The 16,452-nt window shown below is 36.6% G+C and overlaps 1 protein-coding gene and 1 long non-coding RNA gene across 2 annotated transcripts; both read left to right on the top strand.

Moving 5' to 3' along the window:
* Positions 1-7,501: 7,501 nt before the first annotated feature.
* Positions 7,502-8,280, top strand: LOC140990745 (uncharacterized). Its single transcript, XR_012177689.1, has 2 exons — positions 7,502-7,718; positions 7,749-8,280. It is a non-coding gene; the product is annotated as an uncharacterized lncRNA (long non-coding RNA).
* A 154-nt stretch (positions 8,281-8,434) lies between these two features.
* On the top strand, positions 8,435-16,247 carry LOC140990094 (3-phosphoinositide-dependent protein kinase 2-like). The gene is made up of 11 exons (XM_073459672.1): positions 8,435-8,907; positions 10,307-10,487; positions 10,590-10,642; positions 11,263-11,364; positions 11,430-11,538; positions 11,642-11,720; positions 11,858-12,023; positions 12,262-12,396; positions 12,537-12,697; positions 12,933-13,155; positions 15,872-16,247. The coding sequence occupies exons 1-11, from the start codon at positions 8,719-8,721 to the stop codon at positions 15,953-15,955; spliced, it is 1,482 nt and encodes a 493-aa protein (XP_073315773.1). The 5' UTR covers positions 8,435-8,718; the 3' UTR covers positions 15,956-16,247.
* Positions 16,248-16,452: the final 205 nt, after the last annotated feature.

Below are 16,452 nucleotides of genomic sequence, written 5' to 3' on the forward strand. Positions count from 1 at the left end.
CCAGACAGACGGACAGTCAGAGCGGACTATCCAGACTTTAGAAGATATGCTGAGAGCTGTAGTACTAGATTTTGGTACTAGTTGGCAAGATTCACTAGCTCTTTGTGAATTCTCGTACAACAACAGCTACCAGACTAGCATCGAGATGGCACCGTTCGAAGCTTTATACGGAAAGAAGTGCAGATCTCCGTTGTACTGGGATGACATCTCAGAGGTACCAGAACTTGGGCCTGATATGATTCGTGAGATGACTGAGAAAGTAAAGATAATTCAGAAGCGAATGAAGACGGCACAAGATAGACAGGCGAAGTACGCGAACATCAGACGTAGACCGTTAGTGTTTGAGCAGGGAGACAGAGTATTCTTAAAGATTTCTCCTTTCAGAGGCGTGGTCAGATTTGGCAAGCGTGGGAAGTTGTCTCCTCGATACGTCGGTCCGTACGAGATTCTTGAAAAGATTGGCGATCGTGCGTATAGACTTGCTCTTCCTCCTTCTCTATCTGGGATACATGACGTCTTCCATGTATCGATGTTGCGTAGATATATGCCAGATAGTTCTCATGTCCTTCAGCCTGAAGAAGCCGAGTTAGATCAGACTTTGAGTTACGTTGAGCAGCCGATTCAGATTCTTGATCGGAAAGAGAAACAGCTCAGAACGAAGACTATTCCATTAGTGAAAGTTCAGTGGAGTCGTCATGGCATTGAAGAAGCGACTTGGGAAACAGAATCAGAGATGAGACAGAGATATCCAGAACTATTCGCATGATGTGAGTATATATTCCGTTTTGATTATCTTATACATGCTTTGATTGATTGCTTGCGAGTTCGAGGACGAACTCATATCTAAGAGGGGGAGAAATGTAATGCCCAAGAATTGTAGGTTGATAAGATGAGATTATGAAGGTTGCATGAAAGGACACCGCCCCTGCGCCCCAGTTTCTACCGCACCCGCGGTGTAAGGGCAGAAAGTAGAGGTTTGAATACAAGAGAGACCGCACCCGCGGTCCAAGACCTACCGCACCCGCGGTTGTAACTCATGAATCGTGAAGAATTACACTAGGGTCACCGCACCCGCGGTCCAAGACATACCGCACCCGCGGTCGTTGATTTTGAAATGTTGAAGGATTGCCGTAGCCTGAGCGCACCCGCGGTGAAAAAGTGACCGCACCCGCGGTCGCTGTTTCTGAATTTTTAGATGGGGATGCCGTGAACTGAGCGCACCTGCGGTGAAAAGCTACCGCACCCGCGGTGCGACGTGTTGAGTGAAAAATAAAACATGTGTCCTAGCCATGCATATATAATGTGTATTTAGTTTCATTCCCTCACCATCTCAGCAGCAAGGACCGAGAGAAGATCTGGAAATTCCTACAAGTGCATCCTAGCTTGGAACTTAACTTGTGCAAGATATATTCATCCGATTTTCAATCAGGGTTCATATTTGTGTTGCTCTCATCAAGCACTTCAAGAGGATGTAAGTTTTATTCATTTCCTAGATAGTTTGAAGTTTAGATGTTGGGGAAATTTGGGTATGATTGAGATTATATGTTCTTATGATTACAAGCAAAGTTTATTCGCAATCGGATCGAAGAACGGATAGGATATGTGATGGTTATGAAATTCCAGTTTATATGTGTATGAAAATATACAGATTTTGAGCCGTGTGGATTGATGTTGTTGAGGATTATGATTGATTGTTATTGAGTATTGATATGTGATTTGGTCGGTATCGAGAAGCTATGCCGTTATGCCGTCGAAATGTACCAAAATGAAATAGTGATAAGTACATGTGTTGATTTGAGTTAGAGATTGATAGAATGCATCTTGAATGTATCATTTCAGATTTATATTGACAAGATTCGACTTCAAGATTTCGATCACGATAAAGACTGTGCAACGAAAGGTATAATTCATGTTGATTCGGGAAGATATAACTCGAATTAGATCTGATTTGAGTTTCCCAAAATCACATACTAGATTGTTACCTTTTTATATGTTGATGCTTTGTTTATAGATTTATATTCAAGCATTTAAGATAGGAGAGTCATTGGCAGACTTGCCAAGCTAGACGTTCGGTGATATCGACGCATAGGAGCAGATTTCCTCCGATTGTAGACACTCGATACAGACAGGACCGAAGTCTAGGAATAAGACGTACCGCCACCACGATTGGGAGAGTAGGTGGGAGACTTGTTACGTCTTATTCACACCGGGATCCCTAGACTTAGATATGAGTCGAGTCAAAGAATAAGAGTCGAAGAGTTTTATCTGTATTCACTAGTGTGTCATAATTACTGATTTATGTGTTATGATTTTGTATTTAATTGCATGACATGCATGTATACGTGTTTTATACTGGGATTTGTTCTCACCGGAGTATCCGGCTATTGTTGTGTCTGTATGTGTGCATAACAACAGGTGGGGCAGGATCAGGGTCACGCAGAGGATGAGAGATCGAGATAGCGTGGAGATTACGGGCGTAGAAGATCACTAGTTGTTTCTTACTAGATATGTACTGAATTTCTAAACACTAGTATGTTAATTGTAGTTGAACATGTGAATGTTATTTGGAGTTAAATAAGATGACAGTATTTTTATATGATGTCTTGTGCTTGTTTATATACATTTGAGTAAATGTTAAAAGCAAAAAAAAAAAAAATTTTGACCCACAATTTCTAGTAACGATCCAATTAATCCTAAGATAATCGAGTTAGAGCCCGGGTCCCCACACAGCCCCTGCAGCAAGCCTCCTTGGCTGCTGTCCCTTCCAACAGCTCGCGCGAGGAGTCACTGCTGCATGGGACACCTCCAAAGCTGCGCACCAGGGGGCCTAGCCATGCTAGGACCCTGACCCTGACCCACGTCCAGCACGAGCCCCTCTCGAAACCTGGTCGAACCCCAAGCCCCCATGCATAGTGATCGAACCACTTGAAGATTGCACAACCATGAACCTACGTTTCTGAAGTCTGAATTTTTACCCTTCGGTTCCAGCCTTGTTAACTCAATTATTTACAACGTTTTTTGTTTTCTTTTGAACTCTTTAAAACATGTAAAAACATCCTCAAACATATCCTAATCATGGAGCCCCTTTATATCATAAAAATTCATCACATATCATGCTTTAAAATTCATGTTTGATGCAAAAACGAAAATATAACAAAGTGCAACTTGTTTTTCATTCAAAACATAATTAAATAAATACTATGGTGTGATGGATGTTTGAAGGAAAGAATATGACGCGCCTTTGCGTAATTACGCACGAAAATTCGATGGCGATGCGAAGAACGGCGGTGAAGAAAACCCTTGGCTGAATTCCTTTGAAATTTTGGAGCTTTTCCTTGAAGAAATATGATGTGTGTGCCGTGTGGGTTTGCTGGTGGGGAGTTTGTATGGGATTGGAGAGTGGGCGAGAGTTATGAGGGTTTTGGGGGTTGAAATTGTACTTTAAATAGTTAATTAAGATACTAACCAAGCTTAGGCCCATTAAGGAGGCTAATTAGGCTCATTAGTGATCAATTAAAATATTCAAAATAATCTTGCTTAAATAAGTTTGTGTATTTATTAGCCGAGTTTCCAAAACATTTGTATTTTTGTTGAAAAACCAAAACCGATAAAATTTACGTTCCGGCGTATAAAATCACCTCAAAACTTCATATTTTCAAAAATAAGAAAAAGCACCACCCATGTTTTAAATAATTAAAAACAATTATTTAATAAAAATATTTTATATTTTTCAGCCTTCGGTCTCCGTCTAAGAACTACATTTAAATATGATTTGGGATATCTTAAGGAGTTTGATAAGTTTCGGGTCGAAATTTAGATGTTCAGGGGTAAAACGGTCATTTTGGGTTTTCAGAGGCAAAATGGTCATTTTGCACCTGGGGTGACTTTTTAGTCCTGACAGCGCCCTGAGCACATAATTGTCATGTTTTAAATGTTTATGCATCATGATTATGATTTTTACGAAAAATACTTTGCAAGCTTGATTTTAAGAAAAAATTTACGCATGTGCATGATTTTGATAAGTGATGAAAATGAAGATGTTTTGAAGGATGTGAATTAGTTGTGACTAACGACGTATATGTAAATGCTTAAGATGTATATGTAAATGCTGATAATGAGGCCTAGGCACAGTGGATGTAATACTGTCACTGATGTCCGACAGCCGTCGGGTACCACGGTTTTATGTAGATGGATCCATCATATAATGATGAACGATGTTACGAAAGTCACAACTAATGAACTGAATTCAATTAAAACAAAGATATAAGTATATGATGATACGATGAGCTGTTTTGACATGTTATGATTTCTTATGGCACGTTTACTTTTACGCTTTTTAAGTTCATGAGAGGTATGTTGATTACAGTGTATTTTTCACTGTTGTGTGGTGTATATATGTTCTTGTTATTCTGGTACAGGTGTGCTGAGTCTTTAGACTCACTAGGCGTGTGTGATGCAGGTGAGCATGTTTATGAGGGGACTGGAGGTGCCGAACTCTGAGTAGGCATAACTGGATTTGCGCGCACGACCCGAGGACCACATTTCTTCCGCACATTATGATTTTTGAGATTTGAGAGAACATGAGCATTTTTATACATTGGTTTTGGTACGATGATGATTTTCTAGGATTTTTACTCGTTATGTTTACGCATTTTCTGCTGGTCGAGTTTGGCAATTTTAAACTGCACTATTTTAAATTGTTAAATATTTACGATTATTTTTAGAACTGTATATTTTTTAGTAGGGTTGCATGTATGCAAAATATTTAAATGATATTTACGAAAATGTGAGCTTTTAAAAAAAAATATATTATCGTATTTCAAAATTAGTAGATGCTACACCCGGAGTGCTTAGACGTGGGCTAGGAAGAGTTGGGAAGGGCGTGGTGTGGCTCAGTCAAGGGTAGCTCTGAGGAAGAAGAAAGAAAGAAATGGATTATTTAAGTCGCAAGCTTAGCGCCGCGGCGCTGCTCTTGGAGCACCGCAGCGCTGAAGCTTCGCTGTTGGCAACGCCTAGGCGCTTAACCAGTGCTGCGCTACTGGCGTCTACGCGCTAGTGCGGGAAGCTTTAAACTTTAGTTTGAGCGCGATGGTTTTGATTGAGCTGGTTTCGTGGGTTGTAGAAAGGGCTGAAATATGTGACTTAAAGGTTGATCATGTAGGTTCGAGTCGAGAAAATTTGGTTAAGTTTCAGATTGATTCGGATAAAACCGGGACCCCGGTCTAAGTTTTAAAACGAAGAGATTAAATTGTGAAACGAGCTCGAGTTTACGTTTAAGAAATTGTTTTTAAATATGTTTTGGGAGGTTTTAAGGAGTTTGGTAAGCTTCGGGTCGAAACTTAGAGGTCCAGGGGTAAAACGGTCATTTTGGGTTTCCAAGGGTAAAATGGTCATTTTGCACCCGAGGTGAGTTTTAGTCCTGGCAGCGTCTTGAGCACAAATTTATCATTTTTTTAAATGTTTACGTAGCATGTATATGATTTTTATGTAATTATGAAAAATACGGTGCATGATTGGTTTTAAAGAAAAATTTCGGATATGCATGATTTTATTAAGTGATGAATATGATGATACGTTTTTTAAGAATGAGAGTTGGTTGTGACTAATACGATGACATGTAAGGCCATGGCTCAGTGGACGGGTAATGCTGTCGCGGATGTCCTCGCCCTCGGGTACCTCGGTTCCATGTAGATGGATCCATCGATTGACATGATAATACGAAAGTCACAGCTGACAAATAGAATTCAAATTAAGAAAATGAACGCGTATATGTTGATATGATGATATGTGATAAGATTATTATTATTATGTTTTGACAAGTTACGACTATGCATACGATTTTCTATGATCATGAAATGTATGTTGAATATGGTATTTTTCACTGCTGCATGATATGTAGATGTATTTGTTATCACGGTACAGGTGTGTTGAGTCTTTAGACTCATTAGTTGTGAATGATGCAGGTGAGCATGTCGATGAGGGGACAGGAGGTGCCAAATTCTGAGTAGGCAGGGCTGGATCTGTGTACACAACCCGAGGACCACACTTTTCCGCACATCACGATTTTATGAGTTTTGAGTAGACATGATAAGTTGATTATGTTTATTTGTTATGTTGATGATTTCCAGGATTTTATTTGTTTTATGTTGTTCACTCATTGTTGGGGGTCGCGTTGGCAAATTTTTAAAACGCAGTATTTCATTTGTCACTTGACTACGATTATTTTTAAAAAGGTGTATTTTGCAGTAGTCCTGCATACATGCACAATTCTAATATTTTCGGAAGATAAGCTTGTCAAAAAAAAAATTAGTAGCTTTTTAAAACAGTAGATGTTACACATCATCTCCTCGGACTGCCAGAAGTCGGGTTTTCAGACAAGTTCTCGGGTGATGGCTTTTCTACTAGGGTTATTTCAATAATAGTACCTTACTCGAGTGCACAAGTATGTGATACCTTATCTTGGTAATCATTACTGTTAGAATCGCATGGATTTGATAAGGCGAAAGGGACAGTTTGACGTGTCAGAAAAGTTGATGTCAAAAAAGCAGGGTATAGACAACCATCTTGTCATAATTAGTAAATGGGCACTGAAAACAAGATCATCATTGACCTTCTTACTATAAATACCAGGTTTGTTTTAACATTAAGGATTCATTCACATATATCTTGCTACCATCATTCTCTAGAATATACACCACTTATACGCCATTTCTCTTTACTATATTGTTTTTTCCTTATTTACTTGCTGATTTTAGCATCGGAGTGGCCACGCCGAACATGTCTTCGGCATCTATTCACGTGGTTATCTTCATGTTTTCAGGACAGCACCGGTTCTTTTCGGGAGAAAAACCTTCAGTTTGGATACATCTCGCCGTGCTCTCGTCTCTTATCCTTTTCATAACCTGACATGATGAAATTGCCCACACATGTCATACTTATTTTTTATTCGGTCACATCAGGGGTCAAAGCGGGAGAAAATTGAGGATTGAAATGTGGATCACCATCCTTAGCTGTCTAAGAAACAAAGGTACTGTCATACACGCATAATACGTAATATATATTTCACAAAACTCGAATATCTTTGTATGGGTTGAAGGAATGAACATATAACAATTACTAATCACAACAAATACAGATTTAGTAAGTTTGAATGGTCAAAGGCACAAATTCTCAATTAAAGCATCATTTCCCTTCCTTCCTGGTGCTTTTGATTTAAATTAGTATTATATTTTGAATAAAAAAATCATGAACTCGGTACTTTTTTTTTTCTATGGAAATTTTTCATAAATTTTTGTTTTTTTTATTATATATATTTACGGTTATATCTTAGCACATAACTCTTGCATACATATTAAATCTTAACATATAATATAATTTTATTTAAATATAGTCTGATGATATAATTTTTAAATTATTATTTGGAATTTGGTTCATATATATATATTTTTGAGTTAACAAAACAATAAATTTATTTAATAATTATTAGAAGAGTACTACATTTAGGGATGTAAATGAACCAAACGGTTTGCGAGCTATTCGAAGCTCGGCTCGATAAAAAGCTCGTTTGAGTTTGTTTGTTAATCATATCAAACCAAGCCCAAGCTCGATTTTGAGCTCGAAAATTTAATCAAACCAAGCTCAAGCCTAAGGATATTCGACTCGTGAGCTCGCAAACATGTTCGATAATAGGCTCGCGAGCTCGAGCTCGGCTCGTTTAGGTGACTCGTACTCGAGCTCGGCTCGATTAGGTGGCTCGCAAACATGATTTTGGAATGTTCAATAATATACTTATTTATGTTTTTTTTTTGCTCTTATTTGTGTCGTTTTGGTTATTTATGAATGAATTTACATTTTTATGTCTGATTTAAAATTAGTTTATAGATATATTTAATTTTTAACAAGCTCGATTCAAACTCAAACTCGAGCTCAATTCTATGCTTATCGAGCTCGAAAACGAGACGAGCTCAAGCCATGCTTGTTAAACATGTTAAACGAGCTATTAATGAATCAAGCTCGAGCCTGGCTTGATTAACATGCTAAACGATCTTTTAACGAGCCGAGCTCGAGCCTGGCTTGATTAACATGCTAATCGAGCTTTTAACGAGCCGAACTCGAGCTTTTAACGAGCTCAGTAATTTCAATACAAACCAAGCTCGAGCCTGATAATAGAAGCTTGAATCGAGCTCGAGCTCGAGCTCGAGCCTCAAACAATTTTAAACAAACCAAGCTCAAGCCTGATACTGTTTGGTTTGGTTTGGATCTTTTACATCCCTAACTACATTGCTCTCGATATAATTCCTAATTCCTTCGTCGCTTGATGGTTATTATGAAGTTCATATATGTATTATTATTATTATTATTATTATTATTATTATTATTGTTTTAAAACAANGTTTTAAAACAAAAACATAAATTTATCGAATCGTTAGTTTTTCTGGGCTGGGTCTCTTGAAAGGAAATGGGTGGTAGCTTTATCAGATAGATAGATAGATAGATGGGTGTCCAAAGAGAAAAAGAAGGAATAATATTTAAAGAGAATCTGATCTGAGTGTCATCTTGGTTTTCTTGTTTCAACGGTCTTCGTTTCATTGGGAGGTGTGAAAAATTCATCAAACATTTTTCCTGAGAAAGCTGAAACCCGGCCATACGTTTTTTTGCATGTAGGGAGGAGGGTGTGGTGGTGGTGGTGGTGGGATTTTCAGATTTTCGGCGAAAATAATGTTGGCAATGAATAAAATGGAGAAGGAATTCGATTCGAAGATGAGGATTCAGAATAGCAGTTCATCTTCTAACAACAACAACAATCCTCAGAGATCTAAGAGCTTTGCCTTTAGAGCACCGCAGGAGAATTTCAGCATCCAAGATTTTGAATTGGGCAAGATTTATGGTGTTGGTTCTTATTCCAAGGTCAAATCTTTTTTTTATGATTTCCTCCATATTTATTTGGAATCTCGTTATTTCTCTATATTATTTAGTCCAATAAATTTAACTGAATTTCTATTGTTTTCCTCCTCTGACTCTGGTTAAAAATGCCAGAATTTGTATTATGATTCGAAAAGAAAGAAACATGAAATTGATTTAAATTTCGTAATTTTCTTTACCATTTATAAATTTTGGCATGGGGTGCGAACAGAAGAAGAGGATCCGTGTTTATACCCTTGACATTCAAATTAGGGATGTAATCCTTCTCACGTAAACATGTAGTTTTTTGTAGCCATTACATTTTGAAGAGTTCTACTTCCTATTTGGTGCTAAGCATGCGTGGCCACAAATAAGGGATACCATGTCCATGACTCGATACAATTTTGAGCAACTTCTTAATTTAAAGACAAAACCTAGCTTCAAGATTTTATCATTTCTAGAATATTTTTGTTTGCATTTACTTTTTGAGGAACTTGACGGATCATGCAAGTACTGAATATGTATGTCTCTATATATAAACGTGTAACCGTGTAAGACATGTAGTATGTGTGTGTGTTCTCGTTTTTGCTGTTGTTCTTTCTTCTTCTTTTTTTTTTTGTGGGGAGCAGGGAATTTTGGCGGAGTTTTTAAAAAATGAATTTCACTACTGACTGATAACGTAACTTGAACTTCGAGGATTTGAAGTTGGCTTAACAAATAAATCAAACAGTCAGTTGTATGAATTGATGGTGAGGCAAACCCCTAAGGTGTGCTATAATTGTCGAACAAAGTATGAAGTGAGCGGTGAATTCTTTTTAAGAATTACTCTTTGAAAGTATCAACTGAAACTTGAACCCATGCCCATGGATAATGACTCGAATCTTTTCCATCGTCATGGTTTGTTGTTACCTCTGGGGCTATACTTCACTAGAAGCATTGGACATGCTAACTTCAGCGATTCTTGGTATTAGGATAGAATTGAGACTTAGCTGCTGGTAAAGAGGGCTTGCGAATTATGATGATTCAATATATTTACTTGTGACGTTCTACGACAAGTTTTACCTTTTGCCCGAGGTTCTTGTCATAACTTTTGTATCCCATGTATAAGGTATTTTTTTTTATAACAGCAAAAGTTTTCCTCTGTCATCTAGCTTAGGTTCTTCTAGTAAGTTCCTAACAATTTTGCCTGCCTCATTATTTTGACCTAGTACTTAATTTTGTACTTAATTTTGTTCTTCAAAATTTCTTAATAGTGTGCTGTGGTTTTGGTGCGTCGTATTAACAAAATTTTCAGGGTATTCAACAGCTGAGAATTTTCCCGACCGGTGATGCTAGACTTATTATTTTGTACGTAATCAAGGCTATCAATGCTTCTACTTGTTTATTTAATCTGTTTTGCCAACAGGTTGTCAGAGCGAAGAAGAAAGACACAGGAAACGTTTATGCGATGAAAATCATGGACAAAAAGTTCATTACGAAAGAAAATAAAACAGCTTATGTAAAATTGGAGCGCATAGTATTAGATCAGTTAGATCATCCTGGTGTAGTGCGATTGTTTTTTACATTTCAAGACACTTTCTCTCTCTGTGAGTATTATTTTCGTCATTTCATATTATTTTCTTTGATCAATATCATTGATCTTGGCTGGTGAGTAATATAATGATCTCATGCTCAATTATATTCTGAAGACATGGCGCTCGAATCATGTGAAGGTGGAGAGCTTTTTGATCAGATAATGAGGGTAAGTAAAATTTCAAAAGTATGAGCTTATGGTGTTTTGAAATCAGATTATTTTCAGAATTTTAATAAAAAATTAGCAAGCATAATATTCTACAATTGATCTTTTTCAATAACCTGCTAATAAATATATGGTCATGAGAATATATAAGAGATGGGAAAGAGTTTATGACAAAGGCAAGAATATGGAGATTTGTAGGTGTTTAACTGTCTAATTGTTTTTTCTGATCCAATAATGAAGAAACTCAGGTGACATTAATTATAAATTTTACTGACCCTTGAACATTCAACATCATTAGTTGACATATGTATGGTTTGCTGCCCATGTATGTTGATACGGAACTTGAAATTGTTTTGTGTTACTTCTCCATTGATACCTTTTATTTCTATGAATCTTTGAGACCTTTGAAATTGTCATATGTAGCTGGCTTTGTGTTCCAGTTGCTCCGGAATTCCAAAATCTGATTTCATACTTACAAAAAAAGAACCCGAATAATATGCTTATTACTCTTGGTTTATGTGCTGTGTTTTATTCATTTGATGTCTTGTTCAAAGTTAAGTATATATCCGGCCAACTTGGCCAACCTCTGCATAATGTTAATGTAGTTGATTCTGCCTTTGCAGAAAGGCCGTTTGTCCGAGGAGGAAGCTCGTTTCTATGCAGCTGAAGTTGTTGATGCTCTTGAATACATACATAGTATGGGATTGATACATCGAGATATTAAGGTATTTTGTGATTTGAAACCTTTCCTCGGACACATTATATATGCTTATAGTTTCTTGAATGTCAGCCGGAGAACCTGCTACTCACTGAAGATGGACACATAAAGATTGCTGATTTTGGTAGTGTAAAGCCGATGCAAGATAGCCGGATCACAGTCCTTCCAAATGCTGCATCAGGTAACCTTTGACAAATTCTTTATGCTTCATAGAAATTAAGTTGCCATAATATTATGAAAAATATTTAAAAATAACGAATTTTGTCCATAAATGTGCTTATTAGATGATAAGGCCTGTACATTCGTGGGAACAGCTGCTTATGTACCTCCAGAAGTTTTGAACTCCTCTCCGGCTACTTTTGGGTGATGAACTTAATACTTGTTACTCATTAATTTACCCATTTTTCATTGTCTCTCAGCAATACTCTTTTATATTTTTTGACTAATACAGTTTTCTGCTTCAAAGTGACATCTATCTCTTAAAACCCAAATTTAACCAGGAATGACCTTTGGGCACTTGGATGTACGCTTTACCAAATGCTTTCCGGAACTTCTCCTTTTAAAGATGCTAGTGAATGGCTCATTTTCCAAAGAATTATTGCTAGAGATATAAAATTTCCAAATTATATTTCAGCAGAAGCGCGAGATCTCATCGATCAGTTGTTGGTAAGCCCTTAGCTTACTTCATATAAGTTAAGTTTAGTTTTTCTTTCTTTCTTTCTTTTCTACAAGTTTATGAGTTGCTTGTGGTATACGGTTTATTGTTTATTATTTGGACTATGGTTCTCGATGTTTTGATCTAGAAACTTCAGAAGGTTGAGTTTTAGCTGTAAATATTAAATTTCACGTAACAGGTGCATAAACTATTGGCCTAATTTTGCCTCTTCTGTATGATCTCGTATAGGACATAGATCCCAGTAAGCGGCCTGGTGCAGGATCCAGTGGTTATGCTTCACTGAAAAAGCATCCTTTTTTCAAAGGGATCGATTGGAAGAATTTGAGGACAGGAATTCCTCCTAGACTTGCTTTGGAGCCGAGAGTATGAGATTTTTCTTCTGTTTTTTCCTCGAATTTTTTCGTCCAAGTAGGAAATGCAAAAAATATGATAAATATCGAATTCACATCCTTGAGCCAATGTGAAGAGAGTCTAATTTAATTTCTTCATCTCACTTCTTGCAGGGTCAAACTACTGGAGGTGAAGACACAGATTCTTCATGGAATCCATCACATGTTGGAGATAGTTCAGCCAAAATAAATGATGTTAACATTGGCACCACATCAGTTTCTGAAGCTGGTAGCATAACTAGGCTTGCTTCGATTGATTCATTTGATTCGAAATGGTAACTGCCTATAGTCTTTTCTTTGTTTTCCTATCCTTGTTGATTTCTTTCTTTTAAATTTTGTTTGTGCTTTCTCTGAGGAACATTGTATGGATATTGTTGATATAATTAACGGTTTGAAAAATTTTCATCTCGCAAAATAAGTTTTTCGTCATCATTTTGTCCCCTGTTTAACTTTCTGCTGGCATCCTAGGCTTTCTCTGATTTTTTACTTTTCTTCTGAACTTCTGAACAGGCAGCAATTCTTGGAGCCGGGAGAATCTGTTCTTATGATCTCCATGGTCAAGAAATTGCAGAAACTGACAAACAAGAAAGTCCAGCTAATTCTCACAAATAAGCCGAAGTTAATTTATGTAGACCCTACAAAATTGGTGGTTAAAGGAAATATAATATGGTCCGACAATCCCAATGATCTTAGCATTCAGATTACAAGCCCTTCTAATTTCAAGATATGCACTGTAAGTCATGCTTCATCTCATCTAACTTGTTATTTCACTTCATATATAAATTTTTTTTTCTACACCACTGATCGTGGAGCCAAGTTTTTTCTATTAAGTTCCAACGAGTGTGGAATTTACCATTCATTCATATTTGTTTTGATGGAAACTTCAATGTCAAGTATATGCAATGCATTTTTCATACATCGAATAGGACTATGCTAATTGAAAAACAATAATTACCTTAACAACATAAAAAGGAAAAAATCATATGAAGTATAGTTGATTGAAAAAAGGTATGAAATAGCCTAAATCACACGGAGATCTTGATTTATAAAAAGGTATCTTATACTAGGGAAATAAGAAAAAATCAATAAAACTGAACTCAATGTGAGACTTTATGTAAGAGGAGGGGAGAATTTTGCAAGCTCTGTGTGCAAATTTTGTGTGCAAAATTGTGGTTATTGTATTAGCACCCCTCATGGTGTATATATAGAGTGAGACTCCTAATCTAATTAGGAGTCCCTCTCCCAGAAGGATTCTACCTATATCATTATAATTAAAACTCCCATATAATTAATATATAATGTATTTATTAACTTTTAATAATACATGATATAATACTACCATATACACATATTTTATATCACCATATAAAATATATGTATATGTATATTAAATTAAATAACCATTATTTAATTTATAAACTAACTCATTGGTTAATTTAATTCTAGACTCTTCTTGAACATTTATGAGAATTTGTACATGTTAGTACTTAGTAGTCACCACTACTAGCACTAACATTTAATTAGTAAATTCGAAATTCACTAAATAAATGATTTCGAACTCATTATAACCCCGATCGACGATCCGAGAGTACCGATGTATCAGTGATACAAGTCTTGTTCATATAATAAAAATCGAAAATTTCGAAGATCACAATTTTCACTTACCATATTGGGCAGCAGCCAGTTTTTGTGAAGTCCTTCACAAAACATGAACTAAAACAGGTAGTTCCACTCTTTTTCCTTATTTAGCAATCATGCTAAATTCTATTTCTTCCATTCTATGGAATCAACTCATAAACTTCTTTATAAGCATCCAGTTTGATCTCTATCAAACTATAGTCGCCAAATTCCAACTCCTTGAAATTTGATTATCTCAATGGGAACACAGAATCCGATACTCGTGTGACCCTCAATGGTTCAGGGATACAGCTAGCTATGGGTTTATATTTCCATGTGATTCAGAATAACAATTATTCTTATTCGGGTTTACTCTAGTTAAACCCATTCTTTCCATCAACTCCTTGATCAAGAATGTCAGAATTCATTTCTGATGCACGCATCGGATCATGGTAAGAGCGTCTAGTAGCATCGCCCCATGATCCCCTAGGTATCACTTATAGTGCCTGCAATAACCTTTAGTCATGGTTAACGTACAATACGGTCCCTTCAACACATATATTCCGATCGAATCTGCAATCATTGGTATATCGAGAGTTGCATATGAATTCGCTAACGATGCGATTTATCTTTGAGTACTAATAGTGGCATAGTATGTGCAACTAGGAAAACACCTTCCCCTAAATCACATTTCTTGCTCTGGCCAGAGACTCCTTGCACTATTAACTCATCAGATCGCATATGATATCTTCACTCATAGGCGAACGGTGAATCCTTTACTACAATACATTTGCTCCTACGTATTTCGAAACTACACCCAACCTCGCCACCTGATGACCCTCGATGGAGTCAGTAAACGGATCAAAATGCATGCTAGTACGTATAGCCCCTTCATTGTCCCGGGTCAAAGGACTAATGGTGTACGTATAGCCCCTACACCCAACCATAACTGCGGAATATTCCATTCGATACGTGAGAACCACTTGGACAGTCCGTGGGATGGTTGTTCAATACATCATCATATGATCACACATCTGTGTGAATGGACATCTCCATGCTCTTGCCAATGAAACATGGCGTTTACATCACAAATGCTAGTCTCGAGCTCGAGCGAACTTTATCTTTGTTTTAGACTGCTGATTCGACTAAAAACCTGTTTAGAATATACGATACACTTCCTAATTAGTTTCATGATCTTAAGTTGCGACGCAAACCTCGTGGTACTTATTGTATATTCAAGGACTTTACGTATGCAGCTTGTTTGTGTATACAAATAAAGTATAATGCCATAATCAAATAAAATCGTAAAATATTATTAAAATAAAGATTGTTTTACATTAGAGTCAATAAAAACTCAAGCCACAAGTTTGCTTGTCGGACACCTACTCTAACAATCAAGATTGCCAAAGACGAGAAAACAAGGTTGACAGAGAACTTGTAATGGTTGAGTTATAACTGATTCTTTGTTGAAATGTAAAATGGGATGTTTATGATGATTTGTGTTTCACGGGAAAGGGTCAAGGCATCATGGATGCATTCAAGCTAAAAATTAGTTGGTTGATTTCTAAAGTGAAACCCAACTAAAAATTATACCCGACCGTTGAGGATCCTTTGGTTTATCTGGTGTTGACTGACACATTCTTACGGGCAACATGGAATACTATCACTGCTGTTTAAAAACTCTCTCTCGAACATATGAATAGTGACAAAATTCCCTGACCTGGGGCATGAATCGCTCATTATACTTTAGCAACATATAATGTTTTGTTGTAGATGTATCAATTTTTTTTTAATTCTTATGTGTTATTTAAATAAATATGGTCTTGATACAGCCGAAAAAAGTTATTACATTTGAGGATGCAAAACAAAGAGCCTTGCAGTGGAAAAAGGCAATCGAGGCCCTCCAGAATCGATGAATATTTTGTCTGATTTGGATACAAGAAAATGACAGACATACACACCGTATTTCCACGAACGGATGGAAAGCTCAGGTTGAGGAAAGTTAAGTCATCGAAGTCACAGAATGAGCGGTAGGCTAGAAAGAATCAAATCAATTGATTTATTAATTAATTGTTATATTTTATTTTGACAAGCATGTGATTGTATTGATTTATCAGTGACTAAATTTCTTTGTGATCTGTAGTTAATTGTTTTGATTAGACTTGTTAGAAATTAAATAGTCGCTCAATACACCTCTCGTTTTAAAAAAAGTCGTAAACTTTTGTGTCTCCACATTCAGATGTAGTTTCTCTAGCCATATTTTAGTCTCCTTGGTCTAAATGTTTTGCTTGTTTTTTGTTGTTGGCTGATTTGTGCTTCACAAAGATCTTGCAAACCTATGTTCTAAACCTTGTGAGGAAATCTTTAACTGTAATCAAATGGTTCTCATCGTTATTATTTATTTGAGTAGCTT

This window comes from Primulina huaijiensis, chromosome 12, assembly GCF_012295235.1.
Source record: "Primulina huaijiensis isolate GDHJ02 chromosome 12, ASM1229523v2, whole genome shotgun sequence".
In the NCBI taxonomy this organism is placed as follows: Eukaryota; Viridiplantae; Streptophyta; class Magnoliopsida; order Lamiales; family Gesneriaceae; genus Primulina; species Primulina huaijiensis.

What these genes read in the sequence shown, in the direction of transcription:
- LOC140990094 (XM_073459672.1), top strand. Translation starts at nt 8,719, where the DNA reads ATGTTGGCAATGAATAAAATGGAGAAGGAATTCGATTCGAAGATGAGG. An exon ending in TGATACATCGAGATATTAAG is followed by an intron (nt 11,365 to 11,429) that starts GTATTTTGTGAT and finishes CTTGAATGTCAG; the next exon opens with CCGGAGAACCTGCTACTCAC. An exon ending in CTAATTTCAAGATATGCACT is followed by an intron (nt 13,156 to 15,871) that starts GTAAGTCATGCT and finishes GTCTTGATACAG; the next exon opens with CCGAAAAAAGTTATTACATT.